Consider the following 27769-nt stretch of genomic DNA (forward strand, 5'->3'; position numbering starts at 1 on the left):
TGGTGCAGCTGTCTGTGTGAACGTGGCAAGTCAATTTCCACTGTGTTTATGCCCGAGATAATCTGCATGACAAGAAGAGAAAAACCGCTTACTAAATCTGTTTCAGCAATATATGATTATTTCTTCTTTCTCAGGGGCTTCACGACTATTTGGTCTTATTATTCTTACTTTGCTGTTTTGTTAAAGTTTTTAAATACAAATTCAAATGTAAAGGCAGTTTAATAATAGAGGACAGACCCGAGTGCAAACGACAAGAACATTAATCAGCCACAGAACACTGTTTAACATCTGCACAGCCAGTCACACTCCAACAACCAGAAAAAAAACACGGCTTAATTTGTGAATTCGAAAGTAAAAATTAGGAAACTAAGCATGTCATCATTTCTGACCGTTACTGGGAATATTAATTAAAGAAATGTGGACTTCATAGAACTAATATTATTAACAACACTGTGAGCGGGTCATTTTAATCCGTGTGGAAAAAAAAAAAAAAATACGTATATGACTCTTTAGACTTTATGAAACAGGTGAATGCGTATGCAAGCTCCTATTCCCTGTCTTTCCATTTGCACCTTTCGCTTTGACAGTTCCAACTTTTCCCGCGTAAGTTTATGGTCGTTCACCGCATTCATTGTCTCGTCGACGCGTTCGCGAGCAGCTCGCGCCGCGCTCGTGCCCTTGCGTGATGGCGGACGAGCGCCTGCGTCGCGCGCCCGCATCGTCCGCGCCAGCGCCAGCGCGAGCGGCCGAACGGCGCGCCCTGGCACGAGACGACTGCTCGCTCGCTTAGCCGCCCCCCTCCTGAGCTGCAGCGCTCGCTGACACACACGTGTAGTGCAGGGTTTTTTGGTTATTCGCTGCAGAGAATAAAGAAGTCGGGCGTTTTAATTTTCTTACTGGTATGTGTGTTATTGGTAGAAAACGGCGCTCGCGCTTAGGCGGGTTCCCGCGCTCCGCGACCTGACAGCTCCCCCCCCCCACAGCGGCCGCATCCTTTAGACAGGTAACTAACTCCTCAACCGACGACCTGCTCCTTCGCTTTTTTATTCTCTTTTATTCTCCTTTAAAAATGAAAATGGTCATAGTGAGATGTATAATTAATTTTTGCGTCAGACTACGATTAAGGCGTCAGTCTATATTACAACTGGGAGGCATGATTTTAACTTGAAATGGAACAAATCTCTTAACGCCGTTAATAAATAACGGCCGGCGTCGTTTTGTTTTTTGTTGCGCAAACTTTTCATTGAGTAATTCAACTAATCGTTATTATTTCACAGAGAAATGCCTGCTTTCCAGTTATGGGAAAACACGATTTAAAGAAAGAGCTCTTGAAGCCCTCATGATCATTTCCCCGAAAAGATTATTTGAATTTAGGTATTTGGTATATTAATGTACATATCTGTGAATCAACGCATCGATAGGGACTCAGGTGTGCCGTTTTACGTCTCACTGAAATGCTTTTTAATATTTAAAATCCTTTTATTAAAAACTGGCTTGCCACATTTTTTTTTTTTTTTCTGACGGTAATTAATCTTATTAAAATGGCGCCATCTAGTGGCAGCTATTTTGTTTGTTAATATAAGGGGAAAATTCCAGGAACAAGTATGAAATTGGATGTTTGACGTTAACCTGTGATGCTTCTGTTTTGTTTGGAACTGGAGCTGCTCTTATAATAAATGTCTGTTTATAAGCCTCGGCAGCGAAATACTCCAAATGACCATTAGTTTTCCTGAGATTTAAACGTACAGTTTGTAGAGATCAAACAGATGAGGGTAGAGTTAGTAAAAAAAAAAAAAAAAAAAAATCTCGTACAGTCAGTTTCCAGGAATCCTTACATATTCACTTAAGTGTTTGACTGCAGTGATCTTTAAAAGTCAGTCTGTATTTAAAGTCACGTTGTGTTTGAAAGGCACAGATCTATGTGAACATTATTCAATACAATTAATCAATAATTTAGATATATGGGGACACATTTATACTGTTTCGATTACAAGCATATTTTTCCTTCCAAAAAATGGCCAGTTTTTGTTTCAGTTGCACTGTATTGTTCCTGAAACCTACCATGGAGGGGTTGTTTAGGACTTGGACAGTGAGTAGCACAACAGAAGAGGATGTGGAGTTGTAATCTGAAGGTTGCCGGTTCGAATCCCTTTTCTGCTGTGCTACGTTTGGCCAAGGTACTTGCCTGAGCTGATACGTTAAGAATACTCTGCTGTATAAATGGGTCAGATACTGTAAGTTATTTTTGATAAAAGCATCATCTTAGCAGGAACTAATTGAGAAATGTGTGACAGGTCTCTCAAGTTATTAGTGTGATTTCATATATATAAGCAGGTCTGCTGGTTCTGAGTATTTTGTGGACCAATACAGCACTTAATAGAAATTGTCGTTGTGCAACATTTTCTTTTTATTTAAATTATTTTTATATGCTTAGGATGACGGTTTTAAGTACAAATTGGTTTCTGTACATGAAAATCAACCCACAAAAATGTTCTGTTAATAAGTCGGACTTCTAATTTAATTTTTTTTTTTTTTTTTTTTTAATGCTTTGTTATGGGCCCTTGTTTTGAAAGCACCTGATATTCTTATTGTATATTGTAAAGTTCTAACAAAATTCAGATTATGTTCAAACATATAAATGACTTTGGTTTCAGTCAAAGTAATGAGAATAATTTTTTGCGGCATGTTAGTATGTTAATATTATTTGAATAATTTATGGTACGTACGCGTAATATGCATAATGTAGATTTTGTCTAATGTCTTTTTAAGTGTGTGATTAATATGGGCTTTTCTTGTACAGAGCACACAGATACAATATAAAGAAAGCAGGATTATAAATTCTGTTAAATTCTGGATAAAACAGTTTACTAAAAATTTGTCAACATGACTCACTAAATGCCGGTAAGACGGCAATTTTGCTGAAAGCCAGTTTCATTGTCTTTTATCCGCTGCTTAACTGGTAGCCCCACAAATTATTCTAGTTTTGCACTGGAGGTTGGAAGTCTTTTTTGTACCTTATGGATGTTCTAATACCTTGTGATTACAGCTTATTCCACTTGAAATGTTCAAGTGTTTGACTCTGATGGCAAAGTAGTGTCTCTTCTGTTCTCTCTGTGGTTTTCAAGGCATGTCTTGTGAATGTTGCCGCCTGCTTGCTTCCTCAAAAGGGCATTATTGTGTCCCGGACTGATGGTTTTTGTAAATTCATCAACTAATGACAATCGGGGACACACAGCATGTGCAAGAAAGCCAACAGATATTGTGGACTGCATTTTTGTTTTTAACACTTTGCCTAGTTTTTGTTGTCCAGTTCTTTATTTTCATCTGTATCCAGTGTATAGGGTGGCGCAGTGGGTAGCGCTTGTGTCTCAGTTCCTTGGATAGTTTGGACATGGTTTCAGTCTACAGACATATTTGTAAGACTCTGTTTCTTCAGTCTACAGACAAGTTAAGACTGTTTCTGGAAGATACTCTGGACCACGGTGACCCTGCATTGTGCAAGTGGTTATTGATAAGGGATGGAAGGATACAGAATAGTATTATTTCAATAGTATCCCAGAAAACAAGTAAATTCTTTGCCATCAGTATGTCAGTGTTCTCTCAACCTTCTCTTAATTTTGTATTGTGTTGGGTACTGACTATTCAGACTTTTGATGATCATTCAGCCTAGAGAATACAGCATTTTCTTGGAAACTCTTAGCATATTTTTAATGTTAAAAATCCCACATTTGTATGGAATACCATTAATATGTGCACCTGGACTTGGAATAATGAATGAGTAAATCACAGTGCTATAATTTCTAGTTCAATTTTAATTTTCAAAAAAATTAAGTCCTTCTGGATGCATACCCTTTACAGCAATCTCTGAGTGGTCTGAATTCCTGCTTTTGAGCTGTTAACTTATTTTTGTGTCATTTAAGAGTGCATTTGAAATATGTTTTGGTGTTATAGTCATGTCTGTTTTGTAAATTTTCTGAATTAGCATATAGATTGAACTGTTCTCACTCGACAGTTCTGTTTGAAATCACACAGATGAAAGGATGTTAATATTTACTGTTGAGGTTTATATATTGAATCTGTTTGAGCTTGAAGGTGTTTACTGTGGTTGTTTTTAACGGGAGCTATGTACATCTCATTCCATGGTTTTTCCTGAGCTTATATTAGTGTTAATTGTTAAGTAGAGTAAAACATAATGCTTTTTATTAATGGAGATGGCTCAGAGAAGTAAATACACACAGTATTAGTTTTAAATGATATTTCCTCTGGAATTTGTAGCTGCGAATCGATTCTGTCTTCAGTAATCTGTGTTTTTTTTTGTACTCAGCTTTGTACTGAACTGATGCACTGATACATGCAGTTTCTGGTAATATTTAAATAAATAAATTGTGTTTATCCATTATGCTCATCAGCTCTAAGCATTTTCTTTGTGCAGTCTTTGCAAACCTCTCCGAGCAAAATGTCATTTTTCTGCTTTTTACTGGCTTTTTCTCCACTTGCAAATAGCAGGCTGGGTATTCACTCCCAATCCTTCTCAACGAGAACTGAAGGACTTTATGCCTTTATGGGATCGGCTAACGATTTCAGCCCCTTTATTGTCACTGTCTCTGTGTTTTAATCTTATATGCATTAACAAATGCTGAATTTCTGAATTTAAAACATTACATCTTTAGGCTGTCTTGTATTTACTGTAGTTAACTGCTGCCCTTTTGTGTTTAACTATTTGCTAAGCAGTATTCTGTTTTCTGGGTTGAATCAGCAGGTAGTATAGTGATTACTACTGCTACCTTTGGACTCAAAGGTTGCATGTTTGAATTGCACCTCCTGCTGTAGTACCCTTAAGCAAGGAATTTACCTGAATTGCTCCAGTGAAGTACGTCGCTTTGCAGAAAAGCGTCTACTAAATGAATAAATGTAAATGTACTCAGTTGTTTAAATTTTAAGTGGTAGTAATATTTAATCTTAAGTAGCTTAACACTGTAAGTTGCTCTGGAGAAAAACATCAGATAAATATAAATGCATGGTTACAGCAATATCCTAAAAAAGGGAGTTATGTGACTCCACATGTCGCTTTGAATGTTTCTTTTGCTTTATAAGTGCATACTACAATAGGCATTGTCAGTGCCTTGTATGCCGCGGCATAATCTGCATTAACATTTTTAATACTATGTGGTGTTCACCATCTTTCCTTTGTTTCAGGTGTACTTGCAGACAAGAACAGGAGGATGAGCGCTCAGAAAGTTTCTGTCCCTAAGCTGGACCAGGCAAATCCTGGGTCATTTCAGGAAGCCCAGAACCCTGGGCCAGCAGACCCAGGGCCCCAGTGCTCCTCTCCATCTGCAGGAAAGTCGGAGAAAGGGGTGGGCACATCCAGCAATGGTAAAGAGAGAGAGGACAACCTCCCTGCCGAGGTCTGTGTGGTCATTGGAGGAAGTCGCAACACTCAGACACAGGGTACTGAGCTTTTAGTCTGTTCTCAGTCAGGGAAGAAAGATTTTTTTTTCTGACTTATGACAGTGACACCTAAGTATAAATTCAGATTGCTGTTCTTGTATATGCTTGGTCTCTGACTTACAAACCTTCAAGTAGCAAACTTTTAGGTAATGAAAACGTTTCTGTGAAGTATGTAGTATTTACATTTTTCTTAAAAAGAGAGTTAGCACACTACCGTTGAGATCACACACCAAGGTGTCACCCAATGTAGAGACAGAAAGCCATTATAAACAGTAAGCGCTGCCTTAAGTTTGTCAAAGAGTGGAGGAAGTCTAAAAAGAAGTAAACAGACGGTAAATATACTTTAGATGACCCTAATGCCTATGCATCTACCAGTTTTGAGCTTGCCAGTGAAGTGCCGAGTGCTCTGTCATCCTTCACCTCTGTTAATACCTCTGACTCTTAGTTGATGTATAATTATTGTCTGTGCTTCAACATAAATAACAACACGGCTGGAATTATTCTTAAAATTTCTCAATTATGCTTTTATTTTTTATTATTCTGGTAATAATGGGATTTAGTGGAGTTATTTGTTGTTGACACTGAGTCATGAATACTTCTCCCAGGCGACACAGTACACCCAGGTGTATGCTCATGGCATCTCGGCTTACCAGAGGGAAGGGCTGTCTGCCTCTTACATTTATCATTCAGCACATGCTTTTCTCAGAAGACATCTACAACTCAAAGTAAACAAAGGTGCATTTCACAACAGAAGCAGAGTTATAAATGCAGACATGCGATTCCTGTAGCAGAGTCAGTTTGTCCAGTGCTGCTGATTTTGCTTGTGCACATGAGTAGCTGAGTACAGGACCGATAAAGAGTCAATCACCTGCTCCATTTGGGATTCTGTTTTTCAAGTAATGAACCAGCTCTTGGTTCCAATTAACTGCGTAAGTGGGGGATCAATTGTACTTAAGTTTAGCAGTGCTTCCTTTTATACTGTGGAAGTGTGTCTGACAACTTGTTTTCAATGATTGCATCTTTCAACTTGCTGTGTTTTTGTTCTCATTTTTATTTTGTTCTCTGCAGGGTCCTACACGTGTGGAGTATGTGGGAAGAAGTATAAATACTACAACTGCTTTCAGACACATGTCAGAGCTCACAAAGGTAGAACCTACTACTGAAACACTACACTACATGAATGCGTGAAATTACAAAATTTAGTTTTTTTTTTAAAAAACTTTTTGAAATGTTAAACAGCACAGTGTCCGCTTGTGACAAGAGTGGAACTTAGTCTTTCTTATTATGTTCTCACTCCTCTAGAATTCATACGTTCAATGTCTGTTATTTTGTTTTCTCAGTCCAGTAATAAGGAGGGGGGGTGCGGTGGTGCAGTGGGTTTGACCGGATCCTGCTCTCCGGTGGGTCTGGGGCTCAAGTCCTGCTTGGGGTGCCTTGTGACGGACTGACGTCCTGTCCTGCGTTTGTCCCCTCCCCCTCCATCCTTCTTCCCTGTGTTGCCGGGTCAGGCTCCGGCTCGCCGCGACCCCACTTGGGACAAGTGGTTTCAGACTGTGTGCGTGTGCGTGTGCGTGTGTGTGTGTGAGATGGCACAGTGGGTTTGGCCTGTGCTTGCTCTCTGGTGGGTCTGGGGTTCGAGTCCCGCTTTGGGTGCCTTACGACGGACTGGTGCCCCATCCTGGATGAGTGTGTACCTCGCGCCCTGTGTTGCTGGGCTAGGCTTCAGCTTGTTGTGACCCTGCTCAGGACAAGTGGCTTCAATGTGTGTGTGAGTCCTGTAATATTCATATATGACAGACACATTGAATGTCTCTGTTATTTTTGTGACACATTTTTGTATGTGTGTGTTAGAGACAGAGAGCGGCTGTAAAGAAGGCAGATCCCAGAACCTCAGCAGTAAGTGTCTAGGTTCATTTTTATAGATGTAGTTCGGTTAATTTCATTCTGTGATTAATGGTTTGTTCCTGTTAAACTGGACGGTTTGCATGCTCTGTCTAGCTTCCATTCCATCCGAGGGTGGACTAAGCTATTAGTCCACCATGGACCATGTTACAGTACAGCACACTTGTGAAAACACTTTCCACAGCTCCACAGTATCTGACACATGAATTTTAAATACTCCATATTGTTAAGAAATAGTTTCAAAATTGTAGCCCTTGCTGTTCTTGAATATTCAGAAAATAAATTATGGATGAGAACTGTACTCGCACAAAGACAAGTGAGCAAGAGGCCTTCATTACAAGTCACTTTGAAAATTTTAAGCTTTGTGTAGTGTTTAATGGTAATTGGTAAGGTAATTTTCATGTTTTTGGGAAACGCTTGCTGCTTGGTTTTTTTATTCATATTGTCGCAATGGCTTCATCAGCTTCAAGAACAGGAATGACACAGTGATACTTTCAGTGCCTCAGTCTGAAGTCAATGTGTAAGTGAGCAAGATGCATAAATCTACACATGCCAAAATGTAAGGCAGGTGCTCTGAGGAATTCAGCAACAAAAAAAAAGTAATGAACGCACTGCATGTTCTTCAGTAAAATACTGTAATTTCACACGATACAAATTTGTTCCTCATAAAATGATCTTTCTTATTATAAATGCAATTTGTTGCGATGCATATACATTACATGGCCTTTCTGTTTTTATTTTTTGAATATTAGCAACTAGCAACTCTCTTTGTGTATGACTGCAGACAGCTTCCGCTATACCTGTGACATCTGTGGGAAGAAGTACAAGTACTACAGCTGCTTTCAGGAGCACCGGGACCTTCACACTGTTGATGGTAGAGTCTACACTTCGCAATTACACAGCAAAATAGTTGTGTCAGAATGCATAAAGCTCCAATTTCCGGAGCTCTTGTTTGCACTGTTTAATATTTGCTTATCTGGTCCAGACCCTTATGAGCAGGTTGTCTTACCTATGGATGAGTCGAAAGAGGAGGAGCAGGTTGAGCCTTTTCAAAAAAGTGGACCAAGTAAGTAACTGGGGTTGGATAAAAGATAAGCTTTTAATGTGTATAAATGGGTCACACTGATCAGTAAAGGATACTTTTTAGGGTGGAAACTGACGATTGGTTGAGATGTTCTTTGTTGGAGTGGTGATATATAGGTAGAGTGAGTGATGATGACTTAGAGAAACCTTTACAGCTTAATATATTTGCAGACAAGCAATGATAATGAATTATTAAACTATGTGCATTATTTCAGAGTAACAGTTTTTTGCATATCTCTAAACAGAGGTCAGTGTTTTAAAAGATATCTTTTTCTTACAGAAACTGGGAACTATGTCTGTGACTTCTGTGGGAAGCAGTACAAATACTTCAATCCCTATCAGGAACATTTGGCTCTACATGCACCCATACGTAGGTGACAATGCAGACAGAGTTCTTCATATTTCATGTGTCACTTCACAGTCCTTTAGAACCTGCTTGGTTTTTTGTCCTAAAGTGAATGTGGAACTCTCGAGAGTGACACACCACATTCCCGAAAACCCGTCTATGCATTGGGTTTTCAGCTTATGAACATAGTAAGGTAGTGGGTAGGACTGGTGCTTCACAGTGCCTAAGCTATGCGACCATATGTGTGTTTGATTACTGCTGAAGGCGAGTGGTTTTCATGTTCTGTCCAAAGGAAGAGTGTGAAATATGGTAATAGTAAAACTTCTGTACCTTCCTTTGGGGTAGCATGTAGTATGAGTGATTAGAGCTGCTGCCTTTGGATCAGAAGTTTGCCAGGTTGAATCTTACTTACTGTACATTTACATTTATTCATTTAGCAGGTGCTTTTGTCCAAAGCGACGTACATCTCAGCAAAAGTACAATTTATGCATTGCATTAAGAGAAAGAGACATAGCTGCAGACATGTGACTCAGGTAAATCTAGTTTGTTGCCTACCGCTTGCTGCACCGAGGTTCATTGTTCAAGTAGGTGCATAAAACACAGATAGACAAATCCTGATACCTTCCTACCAATTTTTTTTTTTTAAATAATATTATAAGATACACAAGCAAACAAACAATGCTGGAGTAGTGGCTGAATAAAGGCTTTATCTGGTGATGCTCGTGAAGTTACGGTGCATGAACATTTACACCGTACATGAGCTGGAGAGATCTTGGGCGAAATGGGTCTGGAAAAGGTGAGTTTTCAGACTCTTCCTACTTACTTTCAGACCTCTCCCCTACTGTAGTAGCACCCATAACTAAGGTACTTATTGTAAAATTACTCCAATAAAATTGCTTAGTTTCATAAATAGATAAATCACATTGAAGCAGGGGGGCGCGGGGGTGTGGCGGGTTTGGCCAGGGCCTGCTCTCCGATGGGTCTGGGGTTCGAGTCCCGCTTGGGGTGCCTTGTGACGGACTGGCGTCCCGTCCTGGGTGTGTCCCCTTCCCCTCCAGCCCCACAGCCTGTGTTGCCGGGTTAGGCCCCGGCTTGCTGCGACCCTGCTTGGGACAAGCGGCTTCAGATAATATATGTGTGTGTGCGTGCGCGCAGTGGGTTGGACCACAGTCCTGCTCTCCGGTGGGTCTGGGGTTCGAGTCCCACTTGGGGTGCCTTGTGACGGACTGGCGTCCCGTCCTGGGTGTGTCCTCTCCGGCCTTACGGCCTGTGTTGCCGGGTAGGCTCCGGTTCCCCGCGACCCCGTATGGGACAAGCGGTTCTGAAAATGTGTGTGTAAATCCCATTGAAATTGACTTTGGAGAAAAGCGTCAGCTAAAACAATAAATGTAATGAACACAATCTATACTGGAAGTGTGTTCATGACTCTGTTTCTAAATCAACCACTACACAACTGATAAAAGATTACTACAGTTAGTTCTCTGCTTATGAACTTAATTGAGACCGGCAGTTTGTCTGTTGCTGAAAATTTGTCAGCTGAATGTGACAGAGTATAACAGGGGCTCATCCACAATTCTGTATGCAACTGCTTATCTACTTGCCGCAGGAGAAATGGTGGTAGCCATTAAAAAAGGCTGTGCTTCAAGAATGGTGTGTCTAAATATGTAACTTTTCATTGTTGCGAAATGCACTTTTATACATTGTTGTACATCGCTCTGGAGAGTGTCTGCTGCACGGTGGCACAGAGAGCAGCGCTGCCATCTCACAGCACCTGGGTGGTGCGAGAGGACATGGGTTTGATCCCCACTCAGTCTGTGTGGAGTTTGCATGTTCTCCCCGTGTCTGCGTGGGTTTCTTACCACAGTCCAAAGATATGCTGTTCAGCTTCCCCCATAGTGTGTGAGTGACAGATAGAGTGTGTTCCACTGATGTATGGACGAGTTACCCATTAAGTAATGTATCTAGCAGTGGAAGTCACCTTGGTGAATAAGGTGTGTGGGCTCATAACACTACATAGAGTTAATTGGAAGTTGCTTTGGGGAAAAGTATCTGCTAAATAAATAAATTAATGTATGTAAAGACAAAAAAGACAGCTCTGGGGATGGAGGCAACGGCAACAACAGCAGACTGTCCCCCTCATACCTCCATTGAACAGATAGTGAATAGCACTCAAGGAGGCAGCACCTCTCTCTGGTGAGCTGGGACACCGTGTGTGCTTGCCTGGAGGCTGAGTACCCTGGCAGGAGCGCTTATGACAAAGAGCAATAAAGAATTCTGGCCGGAGCTACAGTTAGGTGTCTGTACTCACCTACAGCTCTTCCATTCTTTCTTTTACTCCAGATATCTCATGAAATTCACAAATATCCCAATACAAATGTAATGAGTTAAAAGTGAAATTGTAAGAAATTTTTGGAAAGCAATGTAACTTACATGTTATTTACCTAGAGTGTAGGTAACAACTGTGTATTAAGTCAGTGCCAGAGGTTTTAATGAAGGGGCAGGATGCTGGAGAGATGTCACTTGACCAGGGGCTCCAAACTGGTACATGTAGAAGCCAGAGAATTATATACAGCTTGTTCACCAGCTGTTTGCTTCTTTTCCTCTTTCTTCACTCCTTTGAAAACCTTAAAGCAGTGCTTACCTTTCACCATCGCTGTTGGCGCACTGGGTGAACCTTTGGCATGTGATTTGAATTGGTAAACCGTCTCTCTTTATCTGAAAAAATAAATTCGAAATATCTCTCAGCAAAGTTTGTATTGGTGCAAAGTGTTTCTTTAAGGTTTCATAAGTCAGGGGCCAGCCTAAGTACATATTTCCCACAATTTATTTATTTGGTTAGGTTCTGTAAAAGCCCCCAGTGAAGACATATTTAATTAAAATAGCTCTAAGACTTAAGATTTATACCATTCTTATAAAGAACTTCTGATATGCAGAGTCACTATGTTTCAGAGTGTATTGTATTGTATCATGTGTGAGACAAGGAACACCATGGACAGGATGCTCATCCTTTGCATGACTTGTTGTATTTTATTACCTTTAAACAACAAGTGCAACATACATCATGAGCATTTTTATTTTTCTTTATTATCTACACAATAATAGAGTACAATATTTTATTTTATTTTATTATTATATTTTATTTGCTAAGTAGGTGCGGTATAAGTCTAAGATGTAGCTATAATAAAAAGAATGTGCTGGAAAATTTCAACATTTATTTACAGATAGTTTTCACAAGTGTGATATACAAGTCATTAAATGAAAGTGCATTTCCCCAGCTGATTGAGAGACATAGGTGCAGACCTGTGATTCTTGAAGTACAGTGAATAAGTCCAATACAACCCTTTTTTTTGCCAAAGTTCATTACATGAGTAGCTGCGTATGGAATTGATTGGGAGTATTTTTTGAAACACATGTAATGTAATGATATTTTATGGAACAAGTAGAAGATCAGGAGAGAAGTGGGTCTGAAAGAAATATGTTTGGAGACCCTGTTTAAATGTTGAGAGGGATTCAGCAGTTCTGAGAGAGAGTAGATCATTCCACCATATTGGAGCTAAAACCGGGGACTTTTCGGCTTTTGATTTTGGACCTCTTGTGCATGGGACCACTGAGCAGCTAGAGATGGGACACAGCAACCAGGGGACAGGGGCATAGCAAGTGGTCAGGTCTCCAAGTATTATGGGCAGTACACAGAGTCTTGAAGTTGATATGGGCAGTTATAGGAACCCAGTGGAGACAGTCAAGGAGGGGAGACACATGGAAGCACTACTTGAGCAGCAGCATTCCAGATCAGCTGAAGAGGCTTGATTGCTGAGGCTGGAAGACCAGACAGGACTGAGTTGCAGGTGTCTAGGTGGGATGTCACCATGGCCAGGGCCGGGAGGTGCGTAGAGTGTGTTGTGAGATATGGATTGATGCTGCGGATGCTGATTGATACTCCTAGCCTCTTGACTGGTGAAGTGGTTTAAATGAGCAATTTGTCCAGTTTGATAGAGAGTTCCTGATAGGTGGATGGATCTCTTGGGAGCTGAAGGTACTCGGTTTTGTAGAGGTTGAGTTGTAGTTGTTGATCAGTCATCCAGGCAGAGAATATCTGAGAGGCAAGGTGTGATGTGAGAAGATATGTCTGTATCCTTTTACAGCTCTATTTTAGTAATATTTTATTGACATTTTTATTTACATTTTATTAACTTTGAGCTACATTAACATTAAAACTAATTTAAAATGACTGAAAATGGAAAAAAATGTGTCATAACATGTTGATTGTTTTGTCACATAAACAGGCAACATTTGTCATTTAGTTACTGATAAGCCACACTCACAAATACAAGACATAGGCTGTAGGCCCTGTGGAAGGCAGCTGAATGAATTTGATCGCATAGTCCTATACTGTTTGGCTGCTCCCAGCTGTTGTCTGGACATGGAAACCCAGGTCACTTTTGATGTGCAACAGACATAAAATAAAAAAAAAAAAAAAAAATTAAAAATATTTGTAAAAAAATGACCCAGTATAGATAGATTGTATTCATTTCTGGTGAGCTGACGTTACCCATAATTTACATTTACATTTTACATTTATTCACTTAGCAGACACTTTTCTCCACAGTGACTTACAATGGATACTATGTAGTGTTACTAGCCCACACACCTTATTCACCAAGGTGACTTACACTGCTAGATACACTGCTTACAATGGGTCACTCATCCATACATCAATGTTCAATCAATTTAATTTTGAATAAAATATTTTTTTTTAATCAACACAGGTCGCTCTGGTGAAATGCGGTCCTCTCGGTCAAAACAGCATCCTTTGGGCAACAAGGAACATGAAACCTCTAAAGCTGAACACATTCGAAAAGGTACAGCTTTGCATGGCTTATCATGTCTTAATTGTTTTTTAAGAGTATTGGGAATGATGCGCTATATATGTGAAAATACATCATTGAGGAATTAATACCAAACAAGTAAATTAAATTCTGCTAATTTTTCTTTTTTAAAAGTGTATGGCAAGAAAATATAATACGATCATAAACATGTCACTACCCTATGAGGGACCGTCCAGGGTGTACAGTACTCCCATCAGCCTTGTGCCTGATGATTCTGGGATAGCCCCTGGTTCACCACAACCCTGCTCAGGAAAAATCGGTTATTGATATTGGATAGATGGATAAACATGTCAGGACATTAAGATTTACTTGGACTGACTGTTTTTCCTCATAAATTATAATGATGTTGTCAGATTATTTATGGTCTCATAAACTCATCCCCAAATTATCTTGAAAGATACCGCAGTTTGTTCTCACAGTTAATTCAGTTCAATTTACTTTGATAGAATGCGCTTCTCATCAAGGTGACTCAGAGCGCTGATCAATGTTCAAGATACAATGCAAATACAGTAAAAATACAACACAGAGTAGCAGCAGTAATAGCTAAGTTTGGATACGTCAGTTGGCAGCAGATTACAGTAAAACAAACTCCCATGGCAAAGAAGAGGAGAAAAATAATTCTCTTGGCGACCAAGTACCGGTTCCTGTCCATCTCTCCAGGGAATTCTAATGTGATATCAGAAATCATGGATGGATATTCCTTGAACAAAGACTGGTATGTCTGTTGGGTGGAGATAAAAGTTTGTGGAAGTTAAAGTAGGTATCCAATTCTCTGGTTTCACCGTTGGTCAAGGTAGGTAGTCATCAGGTCCTGGCCATAGAACCCTGTGGTTTTTGTTGGTTGTCGTTGGCTGCTGGAAGCAGATCACCTGTCCAGAGGGTCACAGTATGGTTAATTAACTCTGAATCCTATTCCAATGTACGGAGTTGTTTGGACTTTCCCTCTGGTTAACTGTAATTATGTAAACATATGTTAAGTAAGTGTTAGTCAGTATACTCCTTTCCCTAGTGGGTCTACAAATAAAGTGCTCAGAAGTCCCCAGCCTCTTACTGCAACCACTGAAATGCTCCCTGAGGGTTTTAACCATAATTTTTCTACACAGAAAATGTCTTCTGCCAGAAAATGGAAGGCAAGAAGCAAACCAAAATGCCAGAGGCCAACAGTTCACAGAACTCCAGTGGTGAGTACTTCCTCTTCAAAACAAACGCTGCCTTTATAATGAGATGAGATAATTATTTATTGTAAAAGATTTAATAGCATTGAACCATATTTAAATTAAGGAAATGGCCTCAAAATGCTCATATTTTATAAATCAATTCTCAAAATGCATCAATTCAGTTCATCAATTTGTTTTTAAAGAGCTCTCTTCTCACAAAGTGGTACAGAGTGCTGAACAAAGGATCAGAAACATAATGCAAATAAAAGGTTGGCCATACATTAAATTGCCACAATAAGTATCTAACTGTTAAAGTTGTAAGTATGCCTGTTGGACATCAGGGGAAGGAACAAAAAACTCCCATTCAAAAGGGAAGGGACAAAAAAAACCTCTGAGGGTCCAAGTGCAAAGTTGGCTGCCCACCCTTCCTGTGCATTCTAGATTTAAAGATATTTTTAAGTCATTTTACAGGTATAGGCAGTCCCTGAGTTATGAACATCTGTCTTATGTACAACCCATAGTTACGAACCACCCCCTTCCTGACTGGAAGTTAATTTTTTTGTCACCCGTAAGTAACAATCAAATGAAAACTTTGTTATTAAGCCTATTATATTAAAAATTCGAATTACATACAATGGTTCTAATGACAAACGGGCACTATTTGCTACCTGCATCAAAACATTGCGCATCTACAGCGGTTCGACGGCTCGTGGGTGGGACGCATGAGCCCGAGGTAGGACAAAGACTTCATTCTTTACGGTCGGACCACATTGCTGTTAACAGTGTCTCGTGTGTTATTGGTTTTAGCTTTAATTTTTTTTGTTTTTACTTTCCTAACCATAACACTGAAGCGTAAATGTGATGCAAGTGATGGTGATGCACCAAAGAAAAGGGAAACGATCATGACTGAAACTAAAGTGGAAATAATAAAGCGACTGGAAAAAGATGAAACGCCAACGAACATTGGAAAAGCGAACATTAAAGTTTCTTTAATGTTTTGCGCACACACATGCACACACACTGTCTCTCTCTCACTCTCTCTCTTGCTCTCTCTCTGAGAGAGCACTCAGCTATAAAAGACACTTCTCAACCTCTTCCCAGTTGTGGCATCTCAGTCCAGACAACCATCCCCCCCTGCGTTTTCAGACATACCTTGCTTTGCTCTTCCAAGTCCTGTCCCTCATCGTTCCCCTGTCCCGTTCCACGTTGCTTTGGTAATGACCGTCCGCTTTGTCCCTCAGCCATGATTTCAGATCCTCGCCTCTGTTCAGTTCGCCGATCGACTGACCGTTCGCCTGTCCCCGACCACGAGAACACGCCTAGTCCTTCCATTCTGAATAAACAATCCTGCACTTGGGTCCAACCTCCTCTGTGTCCTCTTTTCGTCATGACAGTAGTAACATTTATTATCTCTTTCTGTGTCTCTCTGTATTATAAATACTGTAGTTAAATTTATTATCAGTTATTATTATGATTCCATCATTACATTGTATTATTATTATTATTACTGTATTGTTATATTAAAGATGTTTTAGTATATCCGAAAGTGTTTCTTTAATGTTTTTTTATGCATAGAAAGGTACACGATATCCAATATACTAAGACAAACATTTGACAAACTGACGTTAGATACCCACCACACCTAACTGTTCCGACCTATGTCAAAATCCGACTTAAAGACAGACTGAGGACACGGAACTCGTTCGTAATCTGGGGACTGCCTCTATTCATAACATTGTTACTAAGTGCTAATAAATTGATATTACTACTTGAACCTGATGTCCCAGTTCACATAGGCACGCCTTGTCCACCACATTCGGCACATTTATTGTAATTAAGATTTAAGACACCCCATGTATGGTAACATCTGACAGCATGATAGTCCCAAGTTTTTGGGTCTTTTGACACTTAAACATTGTTAATACAGTGCCAGGTATTTAATTTTGAAAGTCTGTCAGTCACATCATTGTTCCTAATTTGTTGCTTTTTGACTGGATCTATTGAAATTACCGTTGAGAATGTGACAGATTTCTTCCCACAAAGCCTCTGCATTTATTGCTGGTGTAATATTCTGCTTTCACAACATTTAATGGAATTGCAGCTGCTGTACTGTAAAGATGAGATTCATGCAATTTAATTATGGAAGAATAGAGAATGATGGGTCACTGGCAATGAGCTGTCTGGAAGGAGGGAGACTGGATGACAGCATTGTAATGAGGAATGGGAAGAGGGGGTGTGTAAAAGAGTTTAAAAAGGAGGATAGATGGTGCCAGACTGACAGTGGAGGGGGAGTGAGAAAGAAAAATTAACAACGAATCCTATCAGATTTGAGAAGGCGCAGGCAAGAAGTACAATGTGCTTGACTTCAGTCTTTCTCTTCACAGGAACCTCGAGTCCCAAGGTGCCCAGTTCATTTTCTGGTGCACATAGTGAGTGTATTTCTTTGTGCTCTCTGACATTTCTATTATGTTTCTTCATGATGATCGCATATCTGTTAAAACTGCACAGTTCAGTCCCCTGAAGTCCACCTTAAAAAGAAATCTCAGACACTGCAGAGTACATTGCAGTGTTTTTCTCTTATGGAATTCTCTGCTGTGAAACCTACTGAAAATGCGTTCCTCTAAATCCACAATTATGTTGCTGCTTAATTTTTGTGGTAAATGCTTTTGTTTTGATCGACATAACACTACAGTAATCAGAAATGCATGGTGTAGACTTCAGACTTTTTAACCATAAAAAATTAGACTTAAAATTAAACATTATCTAGAAGGCTGCATAACACCTTATAGTCTTTGTGATTCACATGAGAGTGTTGTGTTGCCTGTTTCCTGTTCATTAGAACTGTACACATGTGGATCTTGCGGAATCCAATTTCAGTTCTATAACAACCTGCTGGAGCACATGCAGTCCCATGCTGGTGAGTCATCTGGGCAACAAGACACAGAAGGACAGTTTGTTTCAGTTGTTGTTGATGTAGTAATTTTGTGTGGAGGTTCAAATCCTTTTGTGTAAGTTGAAAGGAAAAGACAAACCCAGAAACAAGTTGCTAGGTTGGTTATATTTGGAACAACATTTTCATTATCTTTAGACCTCATTGTTTTCACAGCGGACAACAAAAACCATATCAAGGCTGAACCTATCACAGCACGCCCAAGTCCCACATGTGTGGAGATGTCGGTAGATAAGAACCACTCAGCTCATGGGGAGCATCCACCAGGTAACATCCATATTTTGATATAATACTAGCTGTGTTCTGAGTTTCCCTTTTTCAGATCCTTTAACATTATCGATTATACTGGGTAACATGGCAGTGTTGGATAAATGTGTAATCCTCATCTATACATTGGCTTTTCAAATTACGAACGGAATTAGGACAAAAGTTCTACACACACACACACACACACACACACACACACACACACACACACACACACACACACAGGCTGAAACCGCTTGTCCTGAGCGGGATCGCGGCGAGCCTGAACCTAACCCGGCAACAGAGGACATAAGGGTGGAAGGGGAGGAGACACACCCAGAACGGGATGCCAGTCCGTCACAGGGCACTCCAAGCGGGACTCGAACCCCAGACCCATCAGAGAGCAGGACCCAGCCAAGCCCGCTGTGCCACTGCACCCCCTGTACAAAAATTCTATTAGTAACTTTATTTGTCTGTTGTTCCAAAGACTCTTTGACCACAAAGTCAAAATCAACAAGCTGCATGTTATGGAAATCTCTTTAATTTATTTGCTGATTAGGTTCTGTAAAAACCTCAGATTAAAAAATAAAGAAAGAAAAAATCTTAGAAGTAGAGGGGCCAAGGCCAGTCAGGGTACACCCTGGATGGAACACCAGTATATTGCAAGGTGGCCACACACACACATAAAGTCATGCTCACAGTAAAATTAAGAGCTATATAGAAAAAACAGTTAACCTTAAACTCACGTCTTTGGACTAGGAGGAAATGGCGCACCTACTGGAACCCACGCAAGCCCAATATTACATGCACACTCCACATAGACTGAGAAAGATTTGAACCTACACCCAGTCAGTGCCTTCTACTGCACAATCATACCCCACACTTTTCATTTTGATTTTACTAACTTTGAGCTACATTGAAATAAAAAATAGCTTGAACTGAATAGAAATAAACATACACAGTTTTCATATAATCCTGTTAATTTTAGATTCTTGACTGATTCATGCTAGAAACATGACATTACTTTTGACATCTTATTATTAGTCATGGACATACCTGAATGTCAGACACAAGCTGTCAGCTCCAAGAATGCGACTTTAAGTTGTTGCCAAATTCCTTTTCTGTTTGGGTGTGGTGTACTTTCAACTTACCTGTATGGTTGGGTGCAGAAACATCTCTTTCACTCTGCAGCAGTGAAATTTTGGAAAAATAAAAATTCTGACAAAATTGTGATTGAAAATAAATAACTGAAATATGTTTCTATCTTAAACAAGTAACATTTACTGTACATTCATTTTCTTAGCAGGCGGTTTTCTCCAAAGCGACTTCCAGTGAACTCTATGTAGTGTTATCTGCCCACACACCTTATTCACCAAGGTGACTTACACTGCTAGATACACTACTTACAATGCGTCACTTGTCTATACATCACTGGAACACACTTTCTCTGTCATTTGCACACTATCGGGTTACCTGAACAGCATGTCTTTGGACTGTGGGAGGAAACCGGAACAGCTGGAGTAAACCCACGGAGACACGGGGAGAACATGCAAACTCCACACAAACTGAATGGGGTTCGAAACCATGTCTTCTCAAACCACCCAGGCGCTGTTTGACAGCAGCGCTACTTGCCGTGGCACCATGCCGCCCATAAATGTCTAACATGCGAAGCTAGTGTATTTATCGAAAACATTTTTAATACTACTTCTATCTGAAGCATTCAAACATGGTTGTTTCCAGTGTATAATAGAGACAGTCGTTTTCCTCACACCGTTTATACAATTTCGTGTTTCTTGTACAACTGCTTTGTGTGTTTGAGTGATTTGGTTTTTTAGACTGTGTTTGTCAGATATTCTGCTTGACAGCTCTGTCTTTGTGCAGTCAGCACCATTTTGCCAGAGAAGGACCATCAGCAGATAGCAGAACGGCTTCTGCGAGTGATGTGTACTGACCTGGGGATGCTGAACATCCTCAGTGGGAAGGACTTCCTTAAGCTGGCCCAGATCCTGGTGGACACAGGAGCACGGCATGGGGCCTTCTCCGTGAGGGATGCCTTGGGCGATATGGGCTCCCTGGCCCTAAAGCAGCTGCCTTGTACGTACAACCAGGTGAAGGTGAGAATCACCTGTGCTCTTGGCTCCAACACCTCATCTGGAATTGCTGTGACCTGCCACTCTCAGGCCGTCGGGTCAGACACTTGCTTTGTGCTCACAGCCTATCAGGTGGATGGGGTGCGACTAAAACATTATGTTTTGGGAGTTAAGGAGGTGGACCTCAATAAGGGAGCAGAGCAGGTCCAACACTGGGTTCAGAATGTCCTTTCAGAGTTTGCCACATCTGAGGTCCGCACCATTTATGTGATGGATCCACGGGTTTGGGAGGTGCCCCTGTGTGGCCAAGCAAGCATGTGTCTCCGCTGTGCGGGCTGTTCCCTGGGTGCCGTGGCACAGGCAGTGCTGGGCAGGAGGAACCTGAAAGCACGGGGTCTGCATGAGCTGGAGGAGCTGATGGCTGCCTGTCGGGACCTTGTTGGGGTTGTAGGCCACTCAGGAGACATCCTAAGTCTAGGAACTTCTGGGGATGTTTCCCCAACGCCCCCTGCCTGCTGGGACCAAAGCTTAGAGCCTCTGCTGCTAGTGCATGAGCGTTTTGAGCAGATTTGCGAAGCACTTGGGCGGAGTAGGAGGCTGGCACCTTTCCTACAGAGTCTCAACAAGCACCTCCTAGGTATCCTAGTCTCCCTACTGTCTCCGCTGCGGCAAGCAGCAGTGCAGCTTAGCTGTGACCGTGGGCCCACCCTGCAAAATGTACTACCCATCTACCTGCGCCTTGAGAGGCTCTTTGCCTCCAAAGCCAGTGACCCGGGAGCTGGGAGCAGGCTGTGCCATTGCTTTCTAGAGGCCCTGAAAGAGAACTTCATTGTGGAGAAGGCCCATGAGGTCGCCATGGTCCTTGACCCCCAGCAAAAGTTGCGATCTGTACCGTCACATCAGCATGAAGAAGTAATGAGGAAGGTGTGTGATATAGCAGCTGAGCTGAAGAGGGTGAGCCCTAGTGGCATATATGGTGCGGGTAAGGAGGACAGGGATGGTGAGGAGCCTCCAGATGGAAAGAGAGCTTGTTTGGACTCAGGGAAAGTGTGGGGTTGTGGGAAAGATGAGCAGGTGAGAAAGGAACTGCTTCAGTATCTGGCAGAGCCATTATTCCACAGTGCATCTGACCCGTTCCAGTACTGGAGATCCACGATGGAGAAATATCCCATGCTGTCACGCCTTGCTCTTTGGCTGCTGGCTGCCCCTGCAGTAGGTACACACAGTGATTGTGTGGGATTATGTGAGCAGATCCTGGCTATGAAGAGGAAGAGGCAAGTCACACCTGAGGAGATGAACAAGCTAATCTTCTTGAGGTCCAATATGACCTGAAAACACATTATCGCATTAAGTATTTGACTTATACATCAGCTGTAGGACAAAGCAAAGGGCAGACGCTTAAGCATAATTCTTAGTTTTATTGCACATAAGATCCAGAGACAATTGTGATTTTAGACTGCACTGTCCGAACGAAATCTACTGTCTCTTTACACATTAGAACTCTATTCTAAATGAACACATGGATGAAAACATTCTCACACATATAATGTTGAACACCTACCCTTAAACTATTTCAGTGATGGCTGTCTCTCTTTATACTACACCTTCAAATTTTTTTGCCATATTAGTGTTGTATAGTACTTAATTGTCTATTTACTATATGTGACGTATTATGTTAACAACCGGTGTTTCAAGTTTCATTTGTATTATGAGTATAATTAGTTCGTAAAAATATACTTGTAATGTGAATTCTCATAAAAAGAACACTTCATTACCATTAATATAAGTAAGAAAAATAAATTATGCAGTCTTGAACCACAAAAGGTTCACCCATTTCTTTTCAGGAAACATGCGAAATCCTTGCCTTATCAATTAACACAGAAACTACACTCACATTGTCAGAACTGCTTGTCCCAAGTGGGATCGTGGTGAGCTGGAGCCTATCCGGGAACACAGGGCGCAAGGTTGAAGTGGGAGGGGACACACCCAGGACAGGACGCTAGTCCATAGCAAGGCACCCCAAGCAGGGCTCGAGCTGCAGAGCCGTCACAGAGCGGGCACTGGCCAAACCCACTACGCCCCCACGCCCCTATGCCCCCAGTTATACAGAAATTAATTCATCGCAAAAGTCAAAATCTGAGAAGTGCTTGGGACACTTGAAATCCAGGCTTAATACCCACATGTTCAAAATTACTTATACATAACACATTTCAATGCTCCTGTTTCTGTGCCCTTTCCGTCTCACCATTGGTCTTACAGTTGCCTTTTTTGTGGCTCTGTTCTTTTCTTGGGTGGCCCACTGTTGGAGCGCGTAACCCCTGTCTGTTGAGTTACTTGTAAAGCATAATTTGTGATTAAATTAATGCTAACTCAAACCACACAAAGTCATTTATAATTATGTTGCCTTTCAAGAGAATTCTGTTTTATCACTTGAACTTCGACTTTCCTTTGCCTTTTCAGCTTTAAGCACTTTTTTAAAACCATTTTTTGCTTTAGGTCTCATTGTACACTATAGTCACAACGTTTCTGAGAGATGGTTATGAGTAGGCATACAACTAAAAGACAACAGAGATGTGAAAAAGAAGGTACGCTGTGCATGCTACCAAAGCGTGTATTTTGAATTTCAATTTCTGTTCTTGTAAGGGATTTCTCCTGAGTTTATGACTCATTATGTGAATATTAAGGTAGAAAAAATACATATGTTTGTACCTTGGAGCCCTTGTTGTATGAGGGAAGCCTATATTTAGATTTACAAATTTGAGCTGGCATGTTCATAACAAAAACATTTTAAAATTTTCTCTTGTCTTCCTTGTCCTATATGTACATATTTTCTAATTTACAGCAACAAACACGTAATATAAAAATAACAATAATGTTCAGTTTGCACTTGGATTTATGCCAAAGAAACACATTAGTCTGATTTAATGTTTAATATTTTGAAACCATTGATTCTGTTTTGAAAAGCTGAAATACCACTGAAAGTTGCTCAGCCTCAATTCGTGTTCCGGCTTGTTCTGGGCAGTTCTCTTTACTGCTGATGTACTGTTTTTTGAAACCACCATTTCAACCTCCACTGTTCTCTGTATGTGGCTCTGATGAGGATGTGCAGTGCAGACACTAAACAAGTAAGTGAAAATCACATACCGAAATGATGCAGTCGAGATGTGATATTAGCATCTGTCCTAAGAATTATACAGTCTTAGTTATGATTTTAACCAAGATGTTCTACACATGGTGCGGATACTGTATGTGGAATCGGATATACCTTCCACATCTGTGAGTAACAGAATATCAAACATATTTGCCAAAAGAGCTTAGGAATTTTGCAGTGTCACTCTTTGTCTTTAGGCATAATTTGGAGCATAGGAGTCCTATTGCAGGTCAAAGTTGGTCTGTGCCACGGTATCTGTATGGTATCTTGAAATTTCCTTGTGGCAGCTGAATGTTTTGGAGTTCTAATTTTAAGGAGGTCAGATAATGAGATCTAATGAATAAGCTGCTAATAATTTTGTAAATACTTATTTTTGGTGAAGCTTGGAGGCCTATGTATTGTGTTGTGACTATTATTATTGTTATTGTTGTCAGTGATATGTTTTTACAGTAGCCAGGGGTAGTGTAGATTTTATAGCGAAACAGTATTCATCCTTGACTGTTATTTAATTATTGTAACATACTCATGCTCTTACTTCCATAAAGTCTGGTGCCATTTTTTTACTTGATGAAGCTCAGGATTAACATTTTAGGAAAATTTTAAAACCAGTAGTTCCCTTCCTCAAGGTTTGCTTGAAAACTTTAATCATAGTCAGAGGATTCATCTGAAGAGATTTTTAAAGATCATATTTATGTACATATTAAGCACATGTAGATCTGAGATTCTTTCTAACAAATATATTATATATAGACGAGTCCTGGAGTTGTTAATGCTTGCGATGCCTGTTAGTAAGAGCATGCAGTTTATATAGCTGGATATTGAAGATAATACATGACAACTGAAGAATGTTACTACAATATATCTACAGAAAACATAGTACAGTGCTGTGAAAAAGTATTTGACTCCATACCAGTTTCATCTGTTTTGGAAGCTTCTTGACTTTAAATTTAATCAGTTCTTTTTGTCAGTAAATTAGCATATGAATGGAGCAAAAGACAGAAAAAAGTAAAACCTCCGTTCTTATGTTATTTCCTTGGTGTGGAAGATGATGAAATATGCAGTTGTAGGTGATCAGCCTAACTAAGGGAGTAATCAGAGTTACCTGTTTGAATACACTCTGGCCTGACTGGGCAACCTTGTCCGGTATAACTTTCAGCAACTTAAACCCATAACAGCAAATTCAAGCAGGCAAAACAGTTTGGTGTGTTTGAAGGGGGTTTCTGAAGTGTTGCTGAAGCCACATCAGTCTGGACAGCACCACCATGAAGAAAATGGCATAAAGGCAATGCTGGTGTCATTTTCTTCTCTGACTTCCATAAACACTTATAACTGACAAGAAGATCTGGTCAAATTGAATGTCAAAAAGCTGGAAAATGGAAAAAAAAAACTTAAAATGGGGAAAATACTTTTTCAGAGCATTGTATATGCATATTTTACTTGAAGTATATTGGAAAGTACTATATTTATTAGAAAAACATGCTCTTTGACCCAATACAGAGTGCTCTTGGTTTTCATAAAGGTTTAAAACACTGTACCTCTTTTTGAAATGTTTTGTAATGCAGGATAGATAGAGCAACCCCCTTAACAAGCTTGATATCTGTAAAGTGTGATTTAATTCTTGCACATTGATTAGTCTTGTAAGGGCAGTATTTTGTGTGAATGCAAATTGTTTTGTCCCAGGCTTTTTAGATTCTTTGTAAGGGTTTCCCTACTAATCTAAGCTATGGAGGGCTTCTTAAATGATGACATCTTTTAGAAAATTATGTGGACCCTCTCCTTCTGCCCTGATAGTTTACAATACTGTACTACATTAATAATTTAGACTTTATTTTTTCAAGTTGCACTTGAGACCTGTGTTTTATCATAATTTGAATTCCCTTTGAAGATTTTATTTACAGGTAATAGTTTTTCTTCCCCATGGGTTTGCATATATAGTGGTTTACTGTAACTCCAGTTTGTACTTTTTTAGCCATGCTATTTTTCTATTTCCACTTATATGTTTAAAGTTTTTTTTGTTTAATTAAATTTTGGAATTATGTGAGTTGTACCTATATTATTCAATGTATTTTGTGCTGACCCAATAAAACCCAATCAAATTAGTCAACACTGACTATTGTTTTTTTCGTGGATATTAAATTGCCTAGTTATAGTGAACTGCTGAACAACACAAGTACAACTTAGTGCAGTGCTGAGAAAGATAAACTTTTTCGGGTAAAGTGTGTAGCTTTAAAAATAGATGCTGGTTGTGTATCTTCAAGAAGTGAGATCTAAATAGTCTTGGTATTTTCATAATAGTTGCATGTTTTCATAACACAGTTTGGAAATTTTTGCTTGTAAATATAACTGGATGACTTGGAATTTATTAAGTTGTGCTCTTGTGTTTTAAAGAGTTGTAAAAAGTTTTCACCTACACAGTTTTCAGTGACTAATGCACTTAAACAATTGAACATTCTGATATGAGTTCCGTTAGAGTGGCTCACTGGTGGGTTCTAGGTGGGATCTCCATAGGACAGAACCAAATCTTAGCGGTGCCCTGTACCATGAAAACCTTTTTTGGGTACTTACTCAGAGCTTTTATCCAAAGCAACTTTTTACAACCTAATATTGTACTTCAGTAATGCATAAGTGCTGACTGGCTATATTAGCACTACTGTATATACACTGCATAAACACTATATTCATCTTTGGCTGAATGACTGACCAAAAAGTCAGGATTTTGGAGTCACAATCCACACCTGCGCTCAATTACGACTTTGTGGAGGGACATTAAGAGAGCTACAGTATGCAGAATCAAAACCACTCAAACATTATTGAGCAGTTTTATAAGGAGTGGGGCTGAGTTCCTCAAAATGGAATGGAAGAGACAAATATGCACTAAATACAGATAACTCCACTTGTATTTGATCACATACCTCTGACTATATTTGGAATTTTATTAAATGTTTAGCATAGGGAAGCAACTTGACTGGAAATAACTAAGCAACAGGATGTTTCATCAACTAAAAATACTGTGAAAGACTTGAATTTCATAACTTGCTTAATGTTTGTGAAAAAGCCTTCCCATGAAATCACCATTTTCATAATTCTAATAAAGTAAAAACTTATTACCAGATGAGTATTTCTTTATAGCCATACACAATATATGCAAATGTGTTTATTATTATTTTTATTATTGCTAACCTTTATTTAGCTGATTCCTTTGTCCAGCATGCCTTACATAATCATTACATTTCATAAACAGCTTTACAATGATTTACTCATTTATGCAGCTGGGTATTTTTACTGTATCAACTCAGAGTAAATGCCTTGACCAAGGGTACTACAGCAAGAGTGAGGTTCATATTGGGAGCCTTCAGATTACAAAGAAATGGCCCTAAACCATGAAATGACCTACTGCTTCCAGGATATAAAATAGCAATAATAATAGTAATAAAAATGCAGTAGTAGTGAAATAGTGAAGTTTTTATGTTTCATTCCTGTCCATGTGGGCTTTCACAGGATGCTCTGGTTTCCTCCCACAGCCGAAAGACAGTTTGTCTTTAGTGTCTAAATGGGTGAGTGCTTGTGTGTGCGCACTGTGCGATAGACTGGCATCCTGTCCAGGGTGAACACCCCCAGCCTTGCACCCGGTGCCTCTGGGATAGACTCTAGACCTTTGTCACCCCAGCAGGACCAGTGGACCAGCAAAAGTATGTGAGTACATTTGTAAGTGATTTAAAACCGCTTCTGCAGTTTACTGTTGCATGTGCATGCTTATAAATGTCACTAGAGGGCGAAATGGATCATAGAATGAAAGTTTCCCTCCTCTTAATACTTTAAGTTTAACAGTATAGATACAATGCTGCAAAAAATAATATTACCATATAATAGACTATTCACATGTACACTGGACATGTATATAAAATTAGTTCATGAAGATGCAGTTACTGTAAACACATTGTTTACTGTGTGCATGAACAGGAGATGAATTAGTTTTTACATTTATATTTATCACCAAAGCAAATTACAGTGTTAATCTAGTTACAGTTATTTACCCATTTTTAAAGCTGGGTAATTTTACTGGAACAATTTCGGATAAATACCTTGTTAAAGGGTATTACAGCTGGAGTTGGGGTTTTGACCTGCAACCTTTGGATCTAAAGACAGCTGCTGAGCTGGTAGTGTAGTGGTTAAGGAATGTGTCTTCTTTGGTAGTTATCTTGAAAAGTGACCCTCTCGTGGTTTGAAAGTAGGGGTAAGATTTAGTTCAGTTGTGTGGTGCATGTTGTGTTTTAACTCTGTATATGTACTTTATCATTTACCTCCTCCACTAAAACAACAATAGGGGAGATGTGTTGTGAAAAGGGAATCACCCAAAAATGGTAGGTAAGGTGTATGGTAACACCCTGGGAACAGGCCAGGGGATCGCTCATCTTGAGCAGTGAATGTTACCGAGTAAGTTTTCCTTTAATTATTTATTAAGTATGGTTTTAAGCCTTGGGGTATGTCTTTTAGTGTTTTAAAGGTT

General features: G+C 39.9%; 1 protein-coding gene across 3 annotated transcripts; it reads left to right on the forward strand.

Annotated features, from left to right (window-relative positions):
• Positions 1-678: 678 nt before the first annotated feature.
• LOC108938670 (zinc finger protein 618-like) lies at positions 679-22074 on the forward strand. 3 transcript variants are annotated; one of them, XM_018759491.2, is made up of 13 exons: positions 679-1003; positions 5197-5451; positions 6520-6597; positions 7303-7347; positions 8138-8227; positions 8339-8419; positions 8717-8806; positions 13549-13641; positions 14772-14849; positions 17210-17254; positions 17665-17742; positions 17932-18042; positions 19903-22074. In XM_018759491.2, the coding sequence occupies exons 2-13, from the start codon at positions 5223-5225 to the stop codon at positions 21441-21443; spliced, it is 2559 nt and encodes an 852-aa protein (XP_018615007.1). In that variant the 5' UTR covers positions 679-1003; positions 5197-5222; the 3' UTR covers positions 21444-22074. The 3 variants fall into 3 exon arrangements, with proteins under 3 accessions (XP_018615007.1, XP_018615006.1, XP_018615008.1); XM_018759490.2 differs by having other exon boundaries at positions 8138-8419; XM_018759492.2 differs by lacking the exon at positions 679-1003 and having other exon boundaries at positions 5303-5451; positions 8717-8810.
• The last annotated feature ends 5695 nt before the right edge of the window (positions 22075-27769 follow it).

Source organism: Scleropages formosus, chromosome 17, assembly GCF_900964775.1.
Source record: "Scleropages formosus chromosome 17, fSclFor1.1, whole genome shotgun sequence".
NCBI classification, from domain to species: Eukaryota; Metazoa; Chordata; class Actinopteri; order Osteoglossiformes; family Osteoglossidae; genus Scleropages; species Scleropages formosus.

Excerpts from the sequence above, each read along its gene's own strand:
- LOC108938670 (XM_018759490.2), top strand. The coding sequence starts at position 5,223 with ATGAGCGCTCAGAAAGTTTCTGTCCCTAAGCTGGACCAGGCAAATCCT. Across the intron at positions 5,452-6,519 it reads TCGCAACACTCAGACACAGG|GGTCCTACACGTGTGGAGTA; the intron begins GTACTGAGCTTT and ends TGTTCTCTGCAG. Across the intron at positions 7,348-8,137 it reads CAGATCCCAGAACCTCAGCA|ACAGCTTCCGCTATACCTGT; the intron begins GTAAGTGTCTAG and ends GTATGACTGCAG.